This window comes from Neoarius graeffei, chromosome 17, assembly GCF_027579695.1.
Source record: "Neoarius graeffei isolate fNeoGra1 chromosome 17, fNeoGra1.pri, whole genome shotgun sequence".
Lineage (NCBI taxonomy): Eukaryota > Metazoa > Chordata > Actinopteri > Siluriformes > Ariidae > Neoarius > Neoarius graeffei.
This window is the reverse complement of record NC_083585.1, coordinates 38,872,086-38,890,660: the sequence shown is the minus strand read 5'-3', so window position 1 is coordinate 38,890,660 and position 18,575 is coordinate 38,872,086. Positions and strand designations below refer to the sequence as shown.

The 18,575-nt window shown below is 42.4% G+C and overlaps 1 protein-coding gene across 3 annotated transcripts in view; it reads right to left on the bottom strand.

The window, feature by feature from the left end:
* Nucleotides 1–441: 441 nt before the first annotated feature.
* slc25a15a (solute carrier family 25 member 15a) overlaps nucleotides 442–18,575 on the bottom strand; it is a 38,671-nt gene continuing 20,537 nt past the window's right edge. For 2 of the 3 annotated variants that reach the window (XM_060944174.1, XM_060944175.1), the window contains 4 exons: nucleotides 7,724–7,864; nucleotides 7,365–7,540; nucleotides 4,796–4,954; nucleotides 3,032–4,521 (listed from right to left, as the gene is read on the bottom strand). In XM_060944174.1, coding sequence (XP_060800157.1) covers nucleotides 4,400–4,521; nucleotides 4,796–4,954; nucleotides 7,365–7,540; nucleotides 7,724–7,864 — 598 coding nt within the window. In that variant the 3' untranslated portion in view covers nucleotides 3,032–4,399. Of the gene's footprint in view, nucleotides 789–3,031; nucleotides 4,522–4,795; nucleotides 4,955–7,364; nucleotides 7,541–7,723; nucleotides 7,865–18,575 lie in introns of those variants that run through there. The other variant, XM_060944173.1, reaches the window with a different exon arrangement.

Below are 18,575 nucleotides of genomic sequence, written 5' to 3'. Positions count from 1 at the left end.
ATTTTTTAGAGTGTAAACCTGCGCATGCGCGCACAGACTTCCTCTGTCTGCACGAAGTGAGCAATTTCATGCACATTATTTACTAGGGAATCCCCTCAAATTAAATAACTTCCCAGCCACAGAATGGCCTTTTTTTTGTTTTTCAGATATTACAAAAATAAACATACATCACCATGACCAAATTTCAGATGGAACTAAATTTCACCAATTTTATGAAATCAAAAGGCCGTCTACTTTTAATGTTTTGATACAGATATAAATGTAATATATTCTAGTCATTCAACATCTAATCTAAAAAATATAAAATAAAAAAAAATCACCCTGTGGTCGCAGTGAAAAAAACCCCCAGACCAACAAAAAAATATGCATAGTGGTTTACAAGATAAACATTTGATTTATATTCTCTTTCATTGACATTCGCTAAATCAAAAACTAAAGCCATTTTAATTAGTGAAATCATATTTATTTGATTTGTAAACTGCCAACATGGTACTTCCTGTACAGTTGTAATTGTGTAAAATTTAAAGTTGTCTACATACATTTCAATTACTATTTTGCATATTGTCTATATTCATAATAATTCTGGGTCTCTTAGGAACCATTGTGGTATTGGTGAATTAGATGTCCACTGCTCCCTCGGATGCTGGGTGTGTTAGGAACCACAATGCTGCTCAATGTAGACATAAATGTTGTAGATAAACAAATTCATTTTTTATTGTTCCTTCACCTGAGTGGACTCACTTAACATCGAACTTCCAGCTTCCAAAAAGAGTGAAAACCTCTGGACTCTGGAGTAGAAAGAGAAACACAAACAGAAAAACCCAACACAAATTTCTGCACAAAAATCCATAAAAACTACTGCCACAGGAGGACTTATCTAATTTGTGTCTTATCCAGGACAGGTTTGGTCAAGTTTCAAGTCTATAATAAGAAAATATCACTTCTTACTGTGTTCACTACAACTGAAAAAAGTGACACACACTTATTCATCATGTTTACAGCTTGCTGTACGCCTAGTAGTCTAACTATCTAAACCAGGGATGGGCAACTTGCATGATAAAGAGGGCCACAATTTTTCATTATCACCATCAGAGGGCCACATGACCGCATACTTCAACTAATCAGATATAAGTTACAAAAGAATTTTAAATAACAACAAAATATTTGTGGGCGGCACGGTGGTGTAGTGGTTAGCGCTGTCGCCTCACAGCAAGAAGGTCCGGGTTTGAGCCCCGTGGCCGGCGAGGGCCTTTCTGTGCGGAGTTTGCATGTTCTCCCCGTGTCTGCGTGGGTTTCCTCCGGGTGCTCCGGTTTCCCCCACAGTCCAAAGACATGCAGGTTAGGTTAACTGGTGACTCTAAATTGACCGTAGGTGTGAATGTGAGTGTGAATGGTTGTCTGTGTCTATGTGTCAGCCCTGTGATGACCTGGCGACTTGTCCAGGGTGTACCCCGCCTTTCGCCCGTAGTCAGCTGGGATAGGCTCCAGCTTGCCTGTGACCCTGTAGAACAGGATAAAGCGGCTAGAGATAATGAGATGAGACAAAATATTTGTATATTCTTTTGTCTGTATGTTTATTGAACCAACATACATTTATTTAATATTTTCCACACTGAAATGCATTTTTAACATAATGCTCTTGTCTTGTTAAACGACAAACACAAGTTTGTTTTAAAAGAAACAAAGTGCAAAGGGCTCACATTCAATGAGGCACAAAACTTAAAAAAACAAACAAACAAAAAAAACAGCGGCCCAACATTAAGTGCAACTTAATGAGATACTTGTGGTTTTGCCTGCTGGCGCACAACAGACTGGAAATCAATGCCAATCTTCGTGCATCCAATCCGCATCAAATGAAAAAGAGTATCATCCGTGAGTCTGTTCCTCTCTTTTGACTTGATGTGCTTCATTGTTGAAAAGCTGCTCTCACAAATGTAAGTGCTCGCAAACATGCTGGCCATTGACAGAGCAAAATCTCTGAGGAGTGGAAAACGTGCCTCTGGTAGCAGTCTCCAAAATGAAATTCCCCTCTCAGTGCGTTTTGCTTGAAAATACGGATCTGACTGCAACTCGTATAGGAAGCGCCCTCTATCGGTCAACAGTGTAATTACAACGGTAAAAAAAGGCTGCGGTTAATTTTTTTTCCTGATAATTAATAATAATTAATAAATGATCTACAGGCCGCACTGAGTAAGGCCGCCAGTTGCCCATCCCTGAGCTAAACATTTAAGTACATAGAAATATATTGGTCATTTTTAACAGAAATTTATGCTTCAGTCACAGGAGGTTACAATTTCCCAGTAAGTTACTTTAAAGGATATGGGACATGAAACATAAAAGCACGCTATATAAGTTTCTTTCCATTAAAAATATGAATTAATTGCATCAATAAATACAAAATCATCTATTAAATTCAGCAAAATCGTTATATTCGTGATGATTATATGGCATTTCTGCTCGACTTCCGATATGCATTTTTTGCAACTGGAAGAGCCGCTGTCACGTGATCATACGTCACAAAAACTTTCAGGCACAGCACAAGCGGGTAGATGAATGGAGAAGTGAATGACAAGAAAATTGTTTTCATAGTCTTTAAAGTACATTGGACATCATACATTGGACATCATGGTATATTGTGCTGCTTATGGTTGCAATAATTCCAATGGGAAATGCCCTGGAGTAAGTTTTTTTGCATTCCCCAAGGACCCGAAGCTGAGGAAAGTGTGGGCTCACCTGTGCATGCGCAGTAGGCTTCACGCATGCGCAGTAGGCTTGGTAGGACAAATCCAAGAGGGAGGATAACTTTACAGAACACCTGTTGAAAAAACTTTGCACCTACTGTTTCCCACAAACTGTGTTCGGACCATTTCACTGAGGATTCTTTCAACATTAATACTCAGGTACTGAGCGATATTAATTCATGAAACAGGAAGTATAAGGATGAGAAAAAAAAACAGTTTAAATCGGGAAGCTGTGCACATTTGCGCCAGGCTGCACAAATGTGCGCAGCTTCCCGATTTAAACTGTTTTTTTCTCATCCTTATACTTCATGTTTCATGAATTAATATCGCTATATATATATTTTTTAAAATCGGATCTGCACGATTCAGCCGTGAAAAAGGCGGCATCCACTGAAAGGCGCGCTGTTTGCATCCCTGCACGGAGGCCAGGGGACAGGGCAGGAATATTTTTGTTGATATGAGTGATCCGGTGCGATTTCGTGACCCCCCTGTTGAAGACCTCTGCGCTAAGCGACTGAAAGCCGAGGTAAGGATTAGTATTATAATTTTGGGTGTATCAATTATTGATTATCATAATTCTGACTTGTTTCGCCATTTTGAATGTTTTCATCTCGGACTCTGGAAGCATTGTATCTCAATCAATCTCAAAAAATATCAGCAAAAAAAAACCTAGCTTGCAACGGACTTTAGCTAGATCTATGATGAACTTTCAGTGTATGATACAAAAATAATACTTCTTTCAACAGATCATTAGCCTTTGAGCAGAATTGTTTTTAACTTACCAGGAAGTGTTATCGAGCCGACCACTTTCAGTTTCATGAGGGCTGAATGAACTCTCACTCTCAGAATCATCTGACCCGTCAGAGTAAAGACATGATCCATGTTCATGTGAATTTCCAGCTATCGGTTCGAATTGATAGGGTCTAACTTCACATCTCTGTGAAACATCGGGAATATCACTGTCGATGATGTCCATTTCAGTAACCTGTTTACATTAGATTCCCAAGCGCTGGCTCCTAGGAAAGTTTTTGTTGCGTCACGGGTCACGTGACCACCTAGCTCATTAACGAATCCTTGTTTTACGCTGATGTATAAAAAAACTTGAATAATGTGATGATTTTCACATTTTTGACGCCCTGCAGTGATTTAGATGGCATTTCTTATGTCCTTTATACATAATTATGCCCAGGTAAAAATCCATGTCCCATATCCTTTAAAATCCATTATAACAATACATGGCATACATGTTTTACATCTGAATTCCTATTTTAGACATATGGTCTACAAACCCTATATGAATACACTGTAAGAAACTGTGTGAAGACAGAACAGTAAAATAAAGAAAAGGCATCCAGTTTGTTACACAGCTCAGGATGCGAGTTAAAGTTTCATGTTAAAATAACCTATTAGGGGAAAAATGGGCTTCTCAGAAAATATTTTCTTATATAAAAGATTTATCTGACCTGGCAGATAAAAGGTCCTGGACATGGATCAGACAATGTGGAGGATATAAAACCAAATATGATGACTGTTCACATCAACATATAATAAATCAAAAATAAGGAAGCATTCAAGTTATTTGGACTAATTTAAATTATAGAAGCAGCTCTATTGTGCGGACAGCACAGAACATTGAAAATGAAATACCGATGCTTATGTCAGACATCAAACTGTTTCATCATCATCTTGCGGCTAAGTTCATAGGCCAGAAAGAGTGCACCGTTAGCAGGAAATGTCCGGATCATGGTTGGAGTTAGACCTGAGTACAAAGGCCGTACTCCTGGAAAAGAGAATAAAACCATGAATTGTACTTAAGTCACATTTCTGAATTCAAATAATTTTCAAAGATTTGCACATTACAAATTAATAAGCAAAGGCTCAACACCGTGTTCCTCTGAGTTTCACTAAAATATTTCTTTAAATATTTAACTCACCAAGCTACATTTGGAATATACTGTATTATCACTGAAGTCTCTCATCTACAAAATTACATAATATACTAAAAGTTCTGGGTAAAAATATATCTCCAGTAACAAAAAGAACAGAGCACTTACCTTCATTACGTACAATGCCAAGGAATGTATTTATAAATCCTTCTTGTTTCCCAGCCAGGGACAGAACTTGAATGCGGGATTTCACACAGTCTATTGGATAGATAACTAACCAGAGAAGGGCTCCTCCAAAGCCACCACTAAACATCAGTGGCACGATGCCTGCCAAACAGAAGTGCCACCACTTCAACGTCTTGTAGTACAAGATCCCACATTGTTTGTAAATGCACTCAATTGGTTCCTCAAATACTTTTGAGGAGTTCATTTTTTTTTGCTTCCTAAAGCAGTTCTATTTGGAAGCCTCTCTAACAGGGAAGCCCTCTAATATAGGGTTCTACAGAGAATCTTTAAGGGTTCCCTCATCCAAAGATCACTTTAGAAAAAAAAAAAAAGACTGCCAGATTATTTAAACTTGTTTATCTTCTGGTTAAAGGTCCGGTCCCACAATACAGATAACTATAACTACAACTATAACAAGGGCGGCACGGTGGTGTAGTGGTTAGCGCTGTCGCCTCACAGCAAGAAGGTCCGGATTCGAGCCCCGTGGCCGGCGAGGGCCTTTCTGTGTGGAGTTTGCATGTTCTCCCCGTGTCCGCGTGGGTTTCCTCCGGGTGCTCCGGTTTCCCCCACAGTCCAAAGACATGCAGGTTAGGTTAACTGGTGACTCTAAATTGACCGTAGGTGTGAATGGTTGTCTGTGTCTATTGGCCCTTTTCCACTACCCTTTTTCAGCTCACTTCAGCTCGCTTCAGCTCACTTCAGCCCGACACGGCTCGCGTTTCGACTACCAAAAACCAGCACGACTCAGCTCGCTTCAGCCCTGCTTAGCCCCTAAAACTCGCACGGTTTTGGAGTGGGGCTGAAGCGAGCCAAACCGTGCCGAGTGAGGCTGGGGGCGTGAACAGACACTCCCCTGTGCACTGATTGGTGAGGAGGAGTGTCCTCACATGCCCACACACGCCCCGCGAGCGCGCTGGGATCTGTAAACACCGCAAACCCGGAAGAATAATAATTACGAATTACGAGAATTTCTGAAGCCTTATGCGCCTCGCCTCATCTATACGCTCTTGCCAGTATCTGTTGGCGTTGTCGGTGACAACAAGCCACAGCACCAAGACCAGCAACACTAACGACTCCATGTCCTCCATGTTTATTGTTTACTATTCGGGTCGTGAGACTACCGCTTAAAAGCTCACTGATGTCACTGTTTGCGCTGCTTAACGACATCACGTGACGTCCACCCACTTTCGCTAACTCCACCCAATGTGTCCACCCACTTCCAGCCAGCACGGTTCAGTGCGGTTGTAGTCGAAATGCAACTCCAACAGCCCCGCTCAGCCCGACTCAGCACGGCACGGCTCAGCCCGACTCAGCCGCGTTTGTAGTAGAAAAGCGGCATATGTGTCAGCCCTGTGATGACCTGGCAACTTGTCCAGGGTGTACCCCGCCTTTCGCCCGTAGTCAGCTGGGATAGGCTCCAGCTTGCCTGCGACCCTGTAGAACAGGATAAAGCGGCTAGAGATAATGAGATGAGATGAGACAACTATAACAATAACTGTAAATAAATCAGTCCCCTGCAGTTTATGTGATTGGTGGTCACACCAGACCAATAACGATACCTATAGCCCAGGCCTGGGTTTATCCGTATCAGTGAGATTGCTTCTGCAGCGATTTTTCCAGGCCCTGATCTGATCCGATAAAACACTGACCAGTCAGGTAATTGTTTACATGTGTCGTTGTCTGAGCACGTGTTATTTTCCCTGGGAATCTTTGCACATCCTTGTTGCATCATGAAGTCACGGAATACGGATTCACAAAAAATATAATACAAAGCACAGATCTTTTATTCACGGATGTGTGATATTTTCCATGAAATATCAGTAGTAAATTAATAAGGTAAACATATAAATGCAGGTAAGATATTTTAATTATGAATTTCAACAGTCCAAGCATTTAATTGTTTTAGACTTCTTAATTTTTTTTATCCGTGATGCATCATCCGTATGAAATCAATAACCAATCTGTAATATACTGAAACGTCCATGACCAATCCATAAATTATTAGCATCCGTGATGCATCCATATTAAAATCCGTAACCACTCTGTATTTAGTATCCTTTTTTATTATATTTCAGTAGTCCGTGACCTATCCATATTTTGTCAACCACCGGAGTATACGTGTGGGTTTTGAAGTCCAAGCTGTACAGTATGACCCAGAATAATGTGCTACTACTTGGAAAAAACTTCCATGACTATTCCTATGTTGCATGCATTTATTTACCTGAGTGGCAGGACCGAGTGATATTACAGTCGGGATTATAGCTGTGGTGTGACTAAAGTCAGGCATAGGTATAGTCATAGTTGTAGTTATAGTTATTGGTGCTGTGGGACTGGGTCCTTATAAATAGAAATAAATTTAATCCAGACATTGTATCCTTTTAACAAAGACAAATCAAAATTGAAGAAAAATGGAAACTTCAACCAAACCCAAATTCAACAATGACTTCACTTCTATTACTGTCTTTGCTATTTCACTGAATAGCACTGAATAAGTTGATCACAGCCAGGTTACCTATGTCCTCTTTGCTCCTTTCCATAGTGTGGGCAAAAGCAGAACGACTCAGCTCATAGCCTCCAAAGAAGCAGAAATAGCCAGGAATCTCACGCACTATAGTAGTGGTCAGGCCTTGATAAAAACCCAGAGGACCATTTGTCTTGAACACATGTCTAACCACAGACCACACAGTGCTGATGGAGAAAAAGAGAGGGGGAATGAGATTCATTCATTTGGAGACAGTATAATATGCATCTTGAAACTGTATATAAATATTAATTGAGAGCAACCACACCATATTATGTGAATATACAAAAATAGCATGTTTGAATTATTTTGTAAATGCTGTAATCTGATGCACAGTTATAGTCAGTTACCTCTTCTGTCCACCAGCAATCTTTCCTGATGCCTCCATTTCATGCATAGCCTGCAGACGACACTTTACTAGTTCAGTGGGACACAAAGCCAGTGAGGAAAAGATGGAGGCCATGGAGCCAGAGCAAGCCTTCTGAACATCACTAAAACACAATACACCCTCCATTAATGAAATGTATCAGTCAGGATTTAGACCTCATCATAGCACAGAGACAGCACTGGTTAAAGTAGTAAATGACCTACTGTTGGTCTGATCAGGGCTGTGTCTCACTGCTTGTGTTACTTGACCTTAGTGCAGCGTTTGATACCATTGGTCATTCCATTCTTTTGGATAGACTAGAAAATGTTGTAGGAGTTAAGGGAACGGCCCTCTTCTGGCTTAGCTCTTATTTAACTGATTGCTATCAGTATGTCGATGTAAATGGTGATTTTTCTACACATACTGAAGTTTGGTGTTCCACAAGGTTCTGTCTTAGACCCATTGCTTTTTTCTTTATATACACTATATTGCCAAAAGTATTTGCTCACCTACCTTGACTCACATATGAGCTTAAGTGACATCCCATTCCTAATCCATAGGGTTCAATATGACGTCGGTCCACCCTTTGCAGCTAGAACAGCTTCAACTCTTCTGGGAAGGCTGTCCACAAGGTTTAGGAGTGTGTTTATGGGAATTTTTGACCATTCTTCCAGAAGCACATTTGTGAGGTCACACACTGATGTTGGATGAGAAGGCCTGGCTCTCAGTCTCCGCTCTAATTCATCCCAAAGGTGTTCTATCGGGTTGAGGTCAGGACTCTGTGTAGGCCAGTCAAGTTCATCCACACCAGACTGTCATCCATGTCTTTATGGATCTTGCTTTGTGCACTGGTGCACAGTCATGTTGGAAGAGGAAGGGGCCAGCTCCAAACTGTAAAAACAGTCTGCATGCCTAGGTGCTTGATTTTATACACCTGTGGCCATGGAAGTGATTGGAACACCTGATTCCGATAATTTGGATGGGTGAGCAAATACTTTTGGCAATATAGTGCATGTTAACTCTGAGTGATATTATTCGGAAGCATGGTGTTAGTTTCCACTGTTATGCTGATAACACACTGTTGTATGTTTCTGCAAAACCAGATGAGAGACACCGGTTTAATAGAATTGAGGAATGTGTGAAGGACATTAGACACTGGATGTTTATTAACTTCCTTCTGCTTAACTCTAACAAGATAGAAGTACTTGTACTAGGACCACATGTAGCTAGAAGTACAACCCCGATTCCAAAAAAGTTGGGACAAAGTACAAATTGTAAATAAAAACGGAATGCAATGATGTGGAAGTTTCAAAATTCCATATTTTATTCAGAATAGAACATAGATGACATATCAAATGTTTAAACTGAGAAAATGTATCATTTAAAGAGAAAAATTAGGTGATTTTAAATTTCATGACAACAACACATCTCAAAAAAGTTGGGACAAGGCCATGTTTACCACTGTGAGACATCCCCTTTTCTCTTTACAACAGTCTGTAAACATCTGGGGACTGAGGAGACAAGTTGCTCAAGTTTAGGGATAGGAATGTTAACCCATTCTTGTCTAATGTAGGATTCTAGTTGCTCAACTGTCTTAGGTCTTTTTTGTCGTATCTTCCGTTTTATGATGCGCCAAATTTTTTCTATGGGTGAAAGATCTGGACTGCAGGCTGGCCAGTTCAGTACCCGGACCCTTCTTCTACGCAGCCATGATGCTGTAATTGATGCAGTACGTAGTTTGGCATTGTCATGCTGGAAAATGCAAGGTCTTCCCTGAAAGAGACGTCGTCTGGATGGGAGCATATGTTGCTCTAGAACCTGGATATACCTTTCAGCATTGATGGTGTCTTTCCAGATGTGTAAGCTGCCCATGCCACACGCACTAATGCAACCCCATACCATCAGAGATGCAGGCTTCTGAACTGAGCGCTGATAACAACTTGGGTCGTCCTTCTCCTCTTTAGTCCGAATGACACGGCGTCCCTGATTTCCATAAAGAACTTCAAATTTTGATTCGTCTGACCACAGAACAGTTTTCCACTTTGCCACAGTCCATTTTAAATGAGCCTTGGCCCAGAGAAGACGTCTGCGCTTCTGGATCATGTTTAGATACGGCTTCTTCTTTGAACTATAGTTTTAGCTGGCAACGGCGGATGGCACAGTGAATTGTGTTCACAGATAATGTTCTCTGGAAATATTCCTGAGCCCATTTTGTGATTTCCAATACAGAAGCATGCCTGTATGTGATGCAGTGCCGTCTAAGGGCCCGAAGATCACGGGCACCCAATATGGTTTTCCGGCCTTGACCCTTACGCACAGAGATTCTTCCAGATTCTCTGAATCTTTTGATATTATGCACTGTAGATGATGATATGTTCAAACTCTTTGCAATTTTACACTGTCGAACTCCTTTCTGATATTGCTCCACTATTTGTCGGCGCAGAATTAGGGGGATTGGTGATCCTCTTCCCATCTTTACTTCTGAGAGCCGCTGCCACTCCAAGATGCTCTTTTTATACCCAGTCATGTTAATGACCTATTGCCAATTGACCTAATGAGTTGCAATTTGGTCCTCCAGCTGTTCCTTTTTTGTACCTTTAACTTTTCCAGCCTCTTATTGCCCCTGTCCCAACTTTTTTGAGGTGTGTTGCTGTCATGAAATTTCAAATGAGCCAATATTTGGCATGAAATTTCAAAATGTCTCACTTTCGACATTTGATATGTTGTCTATGTTCTATTATGAATACAATATCAGTTTTTGAGATTTGTAAATTATTGCATTCCGTTTTTATATACAATTTGTACTTTGTCCCAACTTTTTTGGAATCGGGGTTGTAGGTTTTCTGATTACATAGTAACTCTGGATGGCCTTTGTTTCTTCACGTGCAGTAGTAAAAGATTTCAGAGTGATTATTGACCCCAGTCTTTCATTTGAAACTCATATCGATAATATTACCCGGATAGCTTTCTTTCATCTCAGAAATATTGCCAAGATAAGAAATTTAATGTCCCTAAAAAGACGCAGAAAAACTAGTTCTTGCTTTTGTTACCTCAAGGTTAGATTATTTTAATGCCTTACTGTCTGGATGTTCCAGTAAGTGCATAAACAAGCTCCAGTTAGTTCAAAATGCAGCAGCAAGAGTCCTTACTAGAACTAGAAAATATGACCACATCACCCCTGTCTTATCCACACTGCATTGACTCCCAATCAAATTACAGGCGCTTGGCCCAACACAGGAGAGCCAGCTCCTCAGGCCAGGACTCGGCTGTCTACATTCATCTTAACAACAAAGGACACTCATTTCAGGATTGTAATGTACGCATTTTAGCCAGAGAGGATCGTTGGTATGAGCGAGGAGTTAAAGAAGCCATTTTTGTCAACCTGGAACAGCCATCACTGAACAGAGGTGGGGGTCTAATGGCCCTTTTCCACTACCCTTTTTCAGCTCACTTCAGCTCGCTTCAGCTCACTTCAGCCCGACACGGCTCGCGTTTCGACTACCAAAAACCGGCACGACTCAGCTCGTTTCAGCCCTGCTTAGCCCCTAAAACTCGCACCGTTTTGGAGTGGGGCTGAAGCGAGCCAAGCCGTGCCGAGTGAGGTTGGGGGCGTGAGCAGACACTCCCCTGTGCACTGATTGGTGAGGAGGAGTGTCCTCACATGCCCACACACACCCCGCGAGCGCGCTGGGATCTGTAAACACCGCAAACCCGGAAGGAGAATAATTACGAATTACGAGAATTTCTGAAGCCTTATGCGCCTCACCTCATCTATACGCTCTTGCCAGTATCTGTCCGCGTTGTCGGTGACAACAAGCCACAGCACCAAGACCAGCAACACTAACGACTCCATGTCCTCCATGTTTATTGTTTACTATTCGGGTGGTGAGACTACCGCTTAAAAGATCACTGAATCAGTGACATACAGAGCATCGTGGACGAGTTCGCGGAGCGCAAGGCTCGTCGTATGCCCTTCAAATAATGCGCGCAGTAGGCTATTGATGTTTTATTATGAGCCATGTACAGTATGTCACCTAATGTTTTTTTGTTTCTGAGTTACATGTTCGTTTGAAGGACTTAATGTACAAACTAACATAGTTGCACCCCGTAGTGTTGAAATTGGTAAACACAGTGCATTCAGTGAGGTTTGCACCGCCCTCCTTTTATTTCTGACTCTTCCTGTCACCGTTGCAGCCTCTGAGCGCTCATTCGTATGCCCTTCAAATAATGTGCGCAGTATAGGCTATTGATGTTTTATTATGAGCCATGTACAGTATCCTAATGTTTTTTGTTTCTGAGTTACATGTTCGTTTCAAGGACTTGATGTACTAAATAACATAGTTGCACCTGGTAGTGTTGAAATTGGTAAACACCGCAGTTGCGGACATTTTGTAGCCTAAAATGATGTTATGATAAGCTTTAATAAAGTGCCCGGTCATTTGCCCCGCCCCCGGCCCGGCTCTGACTTGTTCCGCCACTGTCACTGATGTCACTGTTTGCGCTGCTTAACGACATCACGTGACGTCCACCCACTTTCTCTAACTCCACCCAATGTGTCCACCCACTTCCAGCCAGCACGGTTCAGCGCGGTTGTAGTCGAAATGCAACTCCAACAGCCCCGCTCAGCTCGACTCGGCACGGCTCAGCCGCGTTTGTAGTGGAAAAGCGGCATATGACATCATTTGTCAACCATCTACAAGGCGGTATTGGACACTCTTCCCAGACGGCTGGGTGTACGCCAGGACCCAGCTGTTTTCAGTGACTCACAGGAGGACAGAGAGTGTCAGATTGCCATTGATCACCCTAACGGACAATCCTTTGATCACCCTAATGACTCGCCGTTCACACCCAGCCTTCAGTGACCCACACCAACATGATGCCTCAATGACACCTTAGATGAGCTGGTCATCAGAATTCTGATTCCGATCCAGGAGAGGATAAGGTGGGGTTTACATTAGACCATATCAGCGGATCATCAGATTAACGTTTTTAAAACGATTAGCATGCACACAGCAACACCAATACACGATTCGCGTGCACACAGCAACGCCAATACACGGATACGCTCGCTCCGCAGGCATCCTGCGCTCCAAATCACTCCGCCCTGAACAGCGAGTGCCCTCTGGAGGGTGCGCACTCCGGCCCTGCGCAGCTCACAGAGCACGCGAGTGGAGTGCACGAGCAGTGATTCGGGACTGAGCCGCTGTGTGTGTGATCTCAGTGCATATCACTTACCACTTGCAAGTGGAAGGATGGCAAGCCTAAAGACAATCATAACTACACAATGGGCAGTATTTGCAGTATTTTCATACTTTTATACTCTTTAATGAAAGGTGATACAAGGCGGAAGTCCGCGCCGTTTTTCAGCAGTCGCGTCACATGACCAACGCCAGCGAATCAGGAAGGTGGATGTCACAGTGACGTTGTCCAATAACGACGTCAGCTAGAGCTCAGCACAGCGTATCCGCGTATTCTCAATGTTTACACAGCACCGGACCAGACACGATCTGGATTGAATACGTGGACGCTGGCGGATTCCCGTTTCCCGGCGTTTTAATGTAAACGGACAGTGCATCCGCGAAGAAAACGAGACAGATACGGTCTAATGTAAACTTGGCCTAAATATCTGATACTCCCTATTAGTCAGACAGAACTGAGGAAGCCTTTTGGAGAGGTGAAACGTTTTCAAGAATCTTCAAGCAAGTCCAGTTGCCCATTTCTACCACCCACAGTTTACTATGACCTGGATGATTGAGAATCTTCACAGACAATACCAAATACAGTGCAATATCCTGAGTTTTGTAGCTGAACTGAGTTTCTATAACTAATGTGCAATTAACATCTGCAACTCAACACGCCCAGTTGTATATATATTCTTTGTTTTTCTGCTGTATTGTGACATGCACCATTTGTATATACTGTATATTATTTGTTTTTCTGCTGTGTTGCATGTTCCCATCTAAATGTTTGCACTGGGGTGTGTGCTTTCCATCTCATTATATAAATTTCCCTGCACCTTCTCCCATCGTTCTAGCTTTCTTCACTACACTTTCTTCCTCGTCCATTCTTTTATTCTTGTTTCCACCATCATTGCTTTTAAAAAACGCCATTATTCTCTGCATAGCGAATATATTTCTCAGCTCGGTCCGAACCAGCTCTCAGTTATCTCTCAGTTAAAAAAAACTTTAACTTTTTCACTCCCCCCCCAGCTAAAGACAGAGACAATGCACGCAACTACAGACAGGGAGCAAGGTGCAGGCAGAACACACACACGCACGTACACAACACTGAACACACACACTTACAACAATACAGGCCGTTACTCATTACACTATATCAGGTAGGCTATCCAGCGCTGGATTTACATACTTTGCAGTTTAACGTTTGACACATTTTAGAATGTTAAACTCGTCGCGTCTGTGCTCAGTGCTTTCCTAAATTGGCGGCCGCAAGAAGCCCTCGCACGAATGCGCGTTTTTTTTTCGTCGTTCGCATGCCGAAAAATTCGCTCGCAAATGCGAGTGAAATGTGCGCACTGTAGAGCCCTGATCCACAGTCAGACAGATTGTGTACAACTGGAGGAAATTCAAGACCATTGTTACCCTCCCCAGGAGTGGTCGACCAACAAAGATCACTCCAAGAGCAAGGTGTGTAATAGTCAGCGAGGTCACAAAGGACCCCAGGGTAACTTCTAAGCAACTGAAGGCCTCTCCAAGCCGGTATACAGGACTGATCAACAGTTACCGTAAATGTTTAATTGCAGTTATTGTTGCACAAGGGGATCACACCAGATACTGAAAGCAAAGGTTCACATACTTTTGCCACTCACAGATGTGTAATATTGGATCATTTTTCCTCAATAAATAAATGACCAAGTATAATATTTTTGTCTCATTTGTTTAACTGGGTTCTCGTTATCTACTTTTAGGACTTGTGTGAAAATCTGATGTTTTAGGTCATATTTATGCAAAAATAAAGAAAATTCTAAAGGGTTCACAAAATTTCAAGCACCACTGTACATGTAACTTCCATCCATCCATCCATTATATGTAGCTGCTTATCCTGTTCTACAGGGTCGCAGGCAAGCTGGAGCCCATCTCAGCTGACTATGGGCGAGAGGTGGAGTACACCCTGGACAAGTCACCAGGTTATCACAGAGCTGACACAGATTATTTACGTAATTTGCTTCAGAATGTGATTGTCTCAGTTCATCTGATTATTTAATTAGCCTTTTACATTTTATCAGTGAAAATGCATGCATGTACATGTATGTTGCATAAGTTATAACACCTATCCTGTTTTAATGAGAGCCAACCCACAATCAGTGAAGTCAAATCAGTCTTAGTTGAGCAAGTCGGTAACAGTATTTTTTACTTTCACCATAAATTTTTATTTATATGGCTTTGGTCTCTAGCTGTCAAAGGCCTCGGCCTTAAAATCGGTTCCTGCTGTGACGTCACGCACTCAGGGCTGGCTGGCTCAGCAAGGCAGCTCAAATGCCAACTTTGGGGTCGATTTTAACTCTTGAAAATATATGTATTTTTTCTTCCCATTTATGCAGGATACAAGAGTCAAGGATGGAGACACTATCCACTCAGAAATGTATTTAAAAATAAAGGTTCTGCGTATCTCCTTTAACTATTTTTAAAAGCAAGTACTTCAGTACTTTAACTTAAGAAAAAATTTGACTGTACAACTTTCACTTGTATCGAAGTAACATTTGACCAGTGGGATCTGTACTTTGACTTACTGTAAGTAATAAAGTTGGGTACTTTGTCCATCTCTGGTTGCACAATTGTAGTTGGTGACACAGTTACAGAAGCAAGTTATTTATAAATCACGCTATCTGCTATCACCCAAATGAGGATGTGTTCCCTTTTGAATCTGGTTCCTCTCAAGGTTTCTTCCTCGTGTCATCTGAGGGAGTTTTTCCTTGCTACCATCACCACAGGCTTGCTCATCAGGAATAAATAAATTTATTAGGGAGAAAATTAACTCATATGTTTAAAATCTTTAATTTTCTGTCCAGCTGCTTTGTGACAATGTCTGTTAAAAGTGCTATAATAAATAAATAAATAAATAGTAACTCTGGATGACCTTTCTGTTTCATTGTGTGCTTCAGTAAAAGACCTGCCCCTTTTCCACCAAAGCAGTTCCAGGGCTGGTTCGGGGCCGGTGCTTAGTTTGGAACCGGGTTTTCTGTTTCCACTGACAAAGAACTGGCTCTGGGGCCAGAAAAACCGGTTCCAGGCTAGCACCAACTCTCTGCTGGGCCAGAGGAAAGAACCGCTTACGTCAGCGGGGGGAGCGGAGTTGTTAAGACCAACAACAATAAGACCGCGAAAGATCGCCATTTTTAAGCGACGAGAAGCAGCAGCTGTACAAACGCGAAGTCATCCATTATTATTATTGTTGTTGTTGCTGCTGCTTCTTCCGCGTTGTTTTTGCTTCGATATTCGCGCCAAGGTTTATGCAAACGTAGCGACGTAACTGATGTATACAGCGACGTAATGACGTATACAGCGACGTAACTGACGTATACAGTGACGTAACTGACGTGGCTTCGCTTAGCACCGCGAGCTATGGAAAAGCAAACTGGTTCTCAGCTGGCTCACAAGTTGAACAAGTTGATTCGGCACTGGCCCCGAACCAGCCCTGGAACTGATTTGGTGGAAAAGGGGTAAATGTGATTATTGACTTCAGTCCTTCATTTGAAGCTCACTGGGGCAGCGGGGGCATGGCCAAGCAGCAGTCTGTGGAAAATACATTTAATCCTGGGAACTGTGTGCACAGGAGTTTATTTTGTGTTTACTCTCCCCCCCCCCGGCTGGCTACTTATTTGTCATGGCTGGCTAGTATGAGCCTTAGTGGAAAGCCCTGGGAATGCGTAAATGTCAAGTTCGATTTTAGATTTACGAACCCGAAAACAATGTCGAAAAACTGGCGTTAAAAAAAAATTAACCGCACAAACGGCACTCACCCGGCCGGTGGACCGGAAACAGAACATTTTTTAATAATGGCCTTATGACAGAGCATCATAAGTTGTTTACGTGGTGTTGGTCTCCGTGAGACTGAATCTTCTGTCATTTAGATGTTTATACATGGAAAAGGAGCGCTCAACGTCCACACTCGCCACTGGTAACCATATGGCGTCCTTGGCCACCAGAGTATTCGTTTCTTTTTCGCGGTCACCATTCTGGTTGCGACGCGGGGAGCGAATCTGTAAACAAGCAGCTCATTGACTGGCTAGGTGTGCCACAAGCCAATCAATCACCGACAAAGCTGCCTTGACCGGAAAGGCGTGTCTGCTTGGGCGTTAGCGGCAGTTACACTTTGACACGCGAGCAATGTTTCACTATAAAAATTCCGTAATTTCCGTCCGTTTTCCACGATTGCGGAAAATCATTGGCCCTATGAGAGTGAGACAGTGAGAGGGCCACCCCTATACCCCCCCCCAAAAAAAATCTTAATGGATTTACACGATTTGGAAAAATTACTTTTTCAGAACCGAAAAAAACGGAGCTTCTGGCACATGCCGGAAAACTTGCACCCACGTATTCCAGAGATTTCTGTGTTTCTGATCACATGGCTATTTTTTTTTTAAATATTGCTGTCCCTGAGCCTCTCCATCACAGGTGTGCATTTCGCACCATCACATACAGGAACACAAAAAACAGTTACAGCTGATTTATTTGACACACTACATCCTATTCTGACCACTAAATCATTCAACTCATCCCCTGAGGAATTAGTCATGCTCTACAACTCTCACCTTGCTGACTCTCTCAATCACCTTGCCCCCCTCACTCTGCTCCGTGGTTCACACCTGAGCTTCGTAAAATGAAGGCTGCTGGTAGGCAGCTGGAGAGACTTGGTCGTAAAACTGGCCTGACAGTTCATGCGCTGGCATACAGTGACCATGTCTCTGCCTACAAAGAGTCTTTAATTGATGCCAAGACCAGCTATTACACCACCATCATTACCAGAGGCCAAGGAAACCCTAGAGCCCTTTTTTCTACTGTAAACAAACTTCTCTTGCCTGCTAAAAACTTTCCTCTTACTCCTTCCACTGATCTTTGTTGTAAATTTCTTGAATTTTTTCAAAACAAAATTAACTTTATATACAAGCAGATCAAATCCACTCCCATCACTCCCTCTAATGTCCCCTTTCCCTGTCCACCACCAGCTGGATCTTTCTCTGCTTTCTCATTAGTTGATGAGCAGTATGTCCTCGGCTTAGTATCTAAATCCAGGCCTACTACCTGTCTCCTCAACCCTATGCCCACCTCTTTGGTCAAGATTTGCCTGCCAGTTCTTAAGTTGGTTAAGATAAAACTCGTCCCTTTCAACTGGATTAGTCCCTCAGGCTCTCAAAACAGCAGCTATCACTCCTGTCTTGAAAAAACCTGGAGCAGCTATTGATGATTTTAAAAATTATTGCCCCATTTCCAATCTTCCTTTCATTGCAAAAGTCCTAGAGCGTATTGTTGCCAATCAGCTCCAAGAGCATTTAACCCAATATAATCTTTGAGAGAAGTTTCAGTCTGGGTTTAGGGCCATGCACAGCACCGAGACTGCCCTGATCAAGCTTGTCAACGATTTGCTGTTAGCTGCTAACACTGGCCATGTCAGTATACTTGTTCTCCTCGACCTTACAGCAGCTTTTGACACTGTATGTCACAATCTTTTATTGAGCCGCTTATAAACTCTGCTTGGCATCACTGGTTCTTCTTTAGCCTGGTTCAAATCTTATCTTACCATGAGAGAACAGTTTGTGTCAATTGGAGACTTCAGATCCCCTAAATCACCCCTCCTTCATGGTGTCCCTCAGGGCT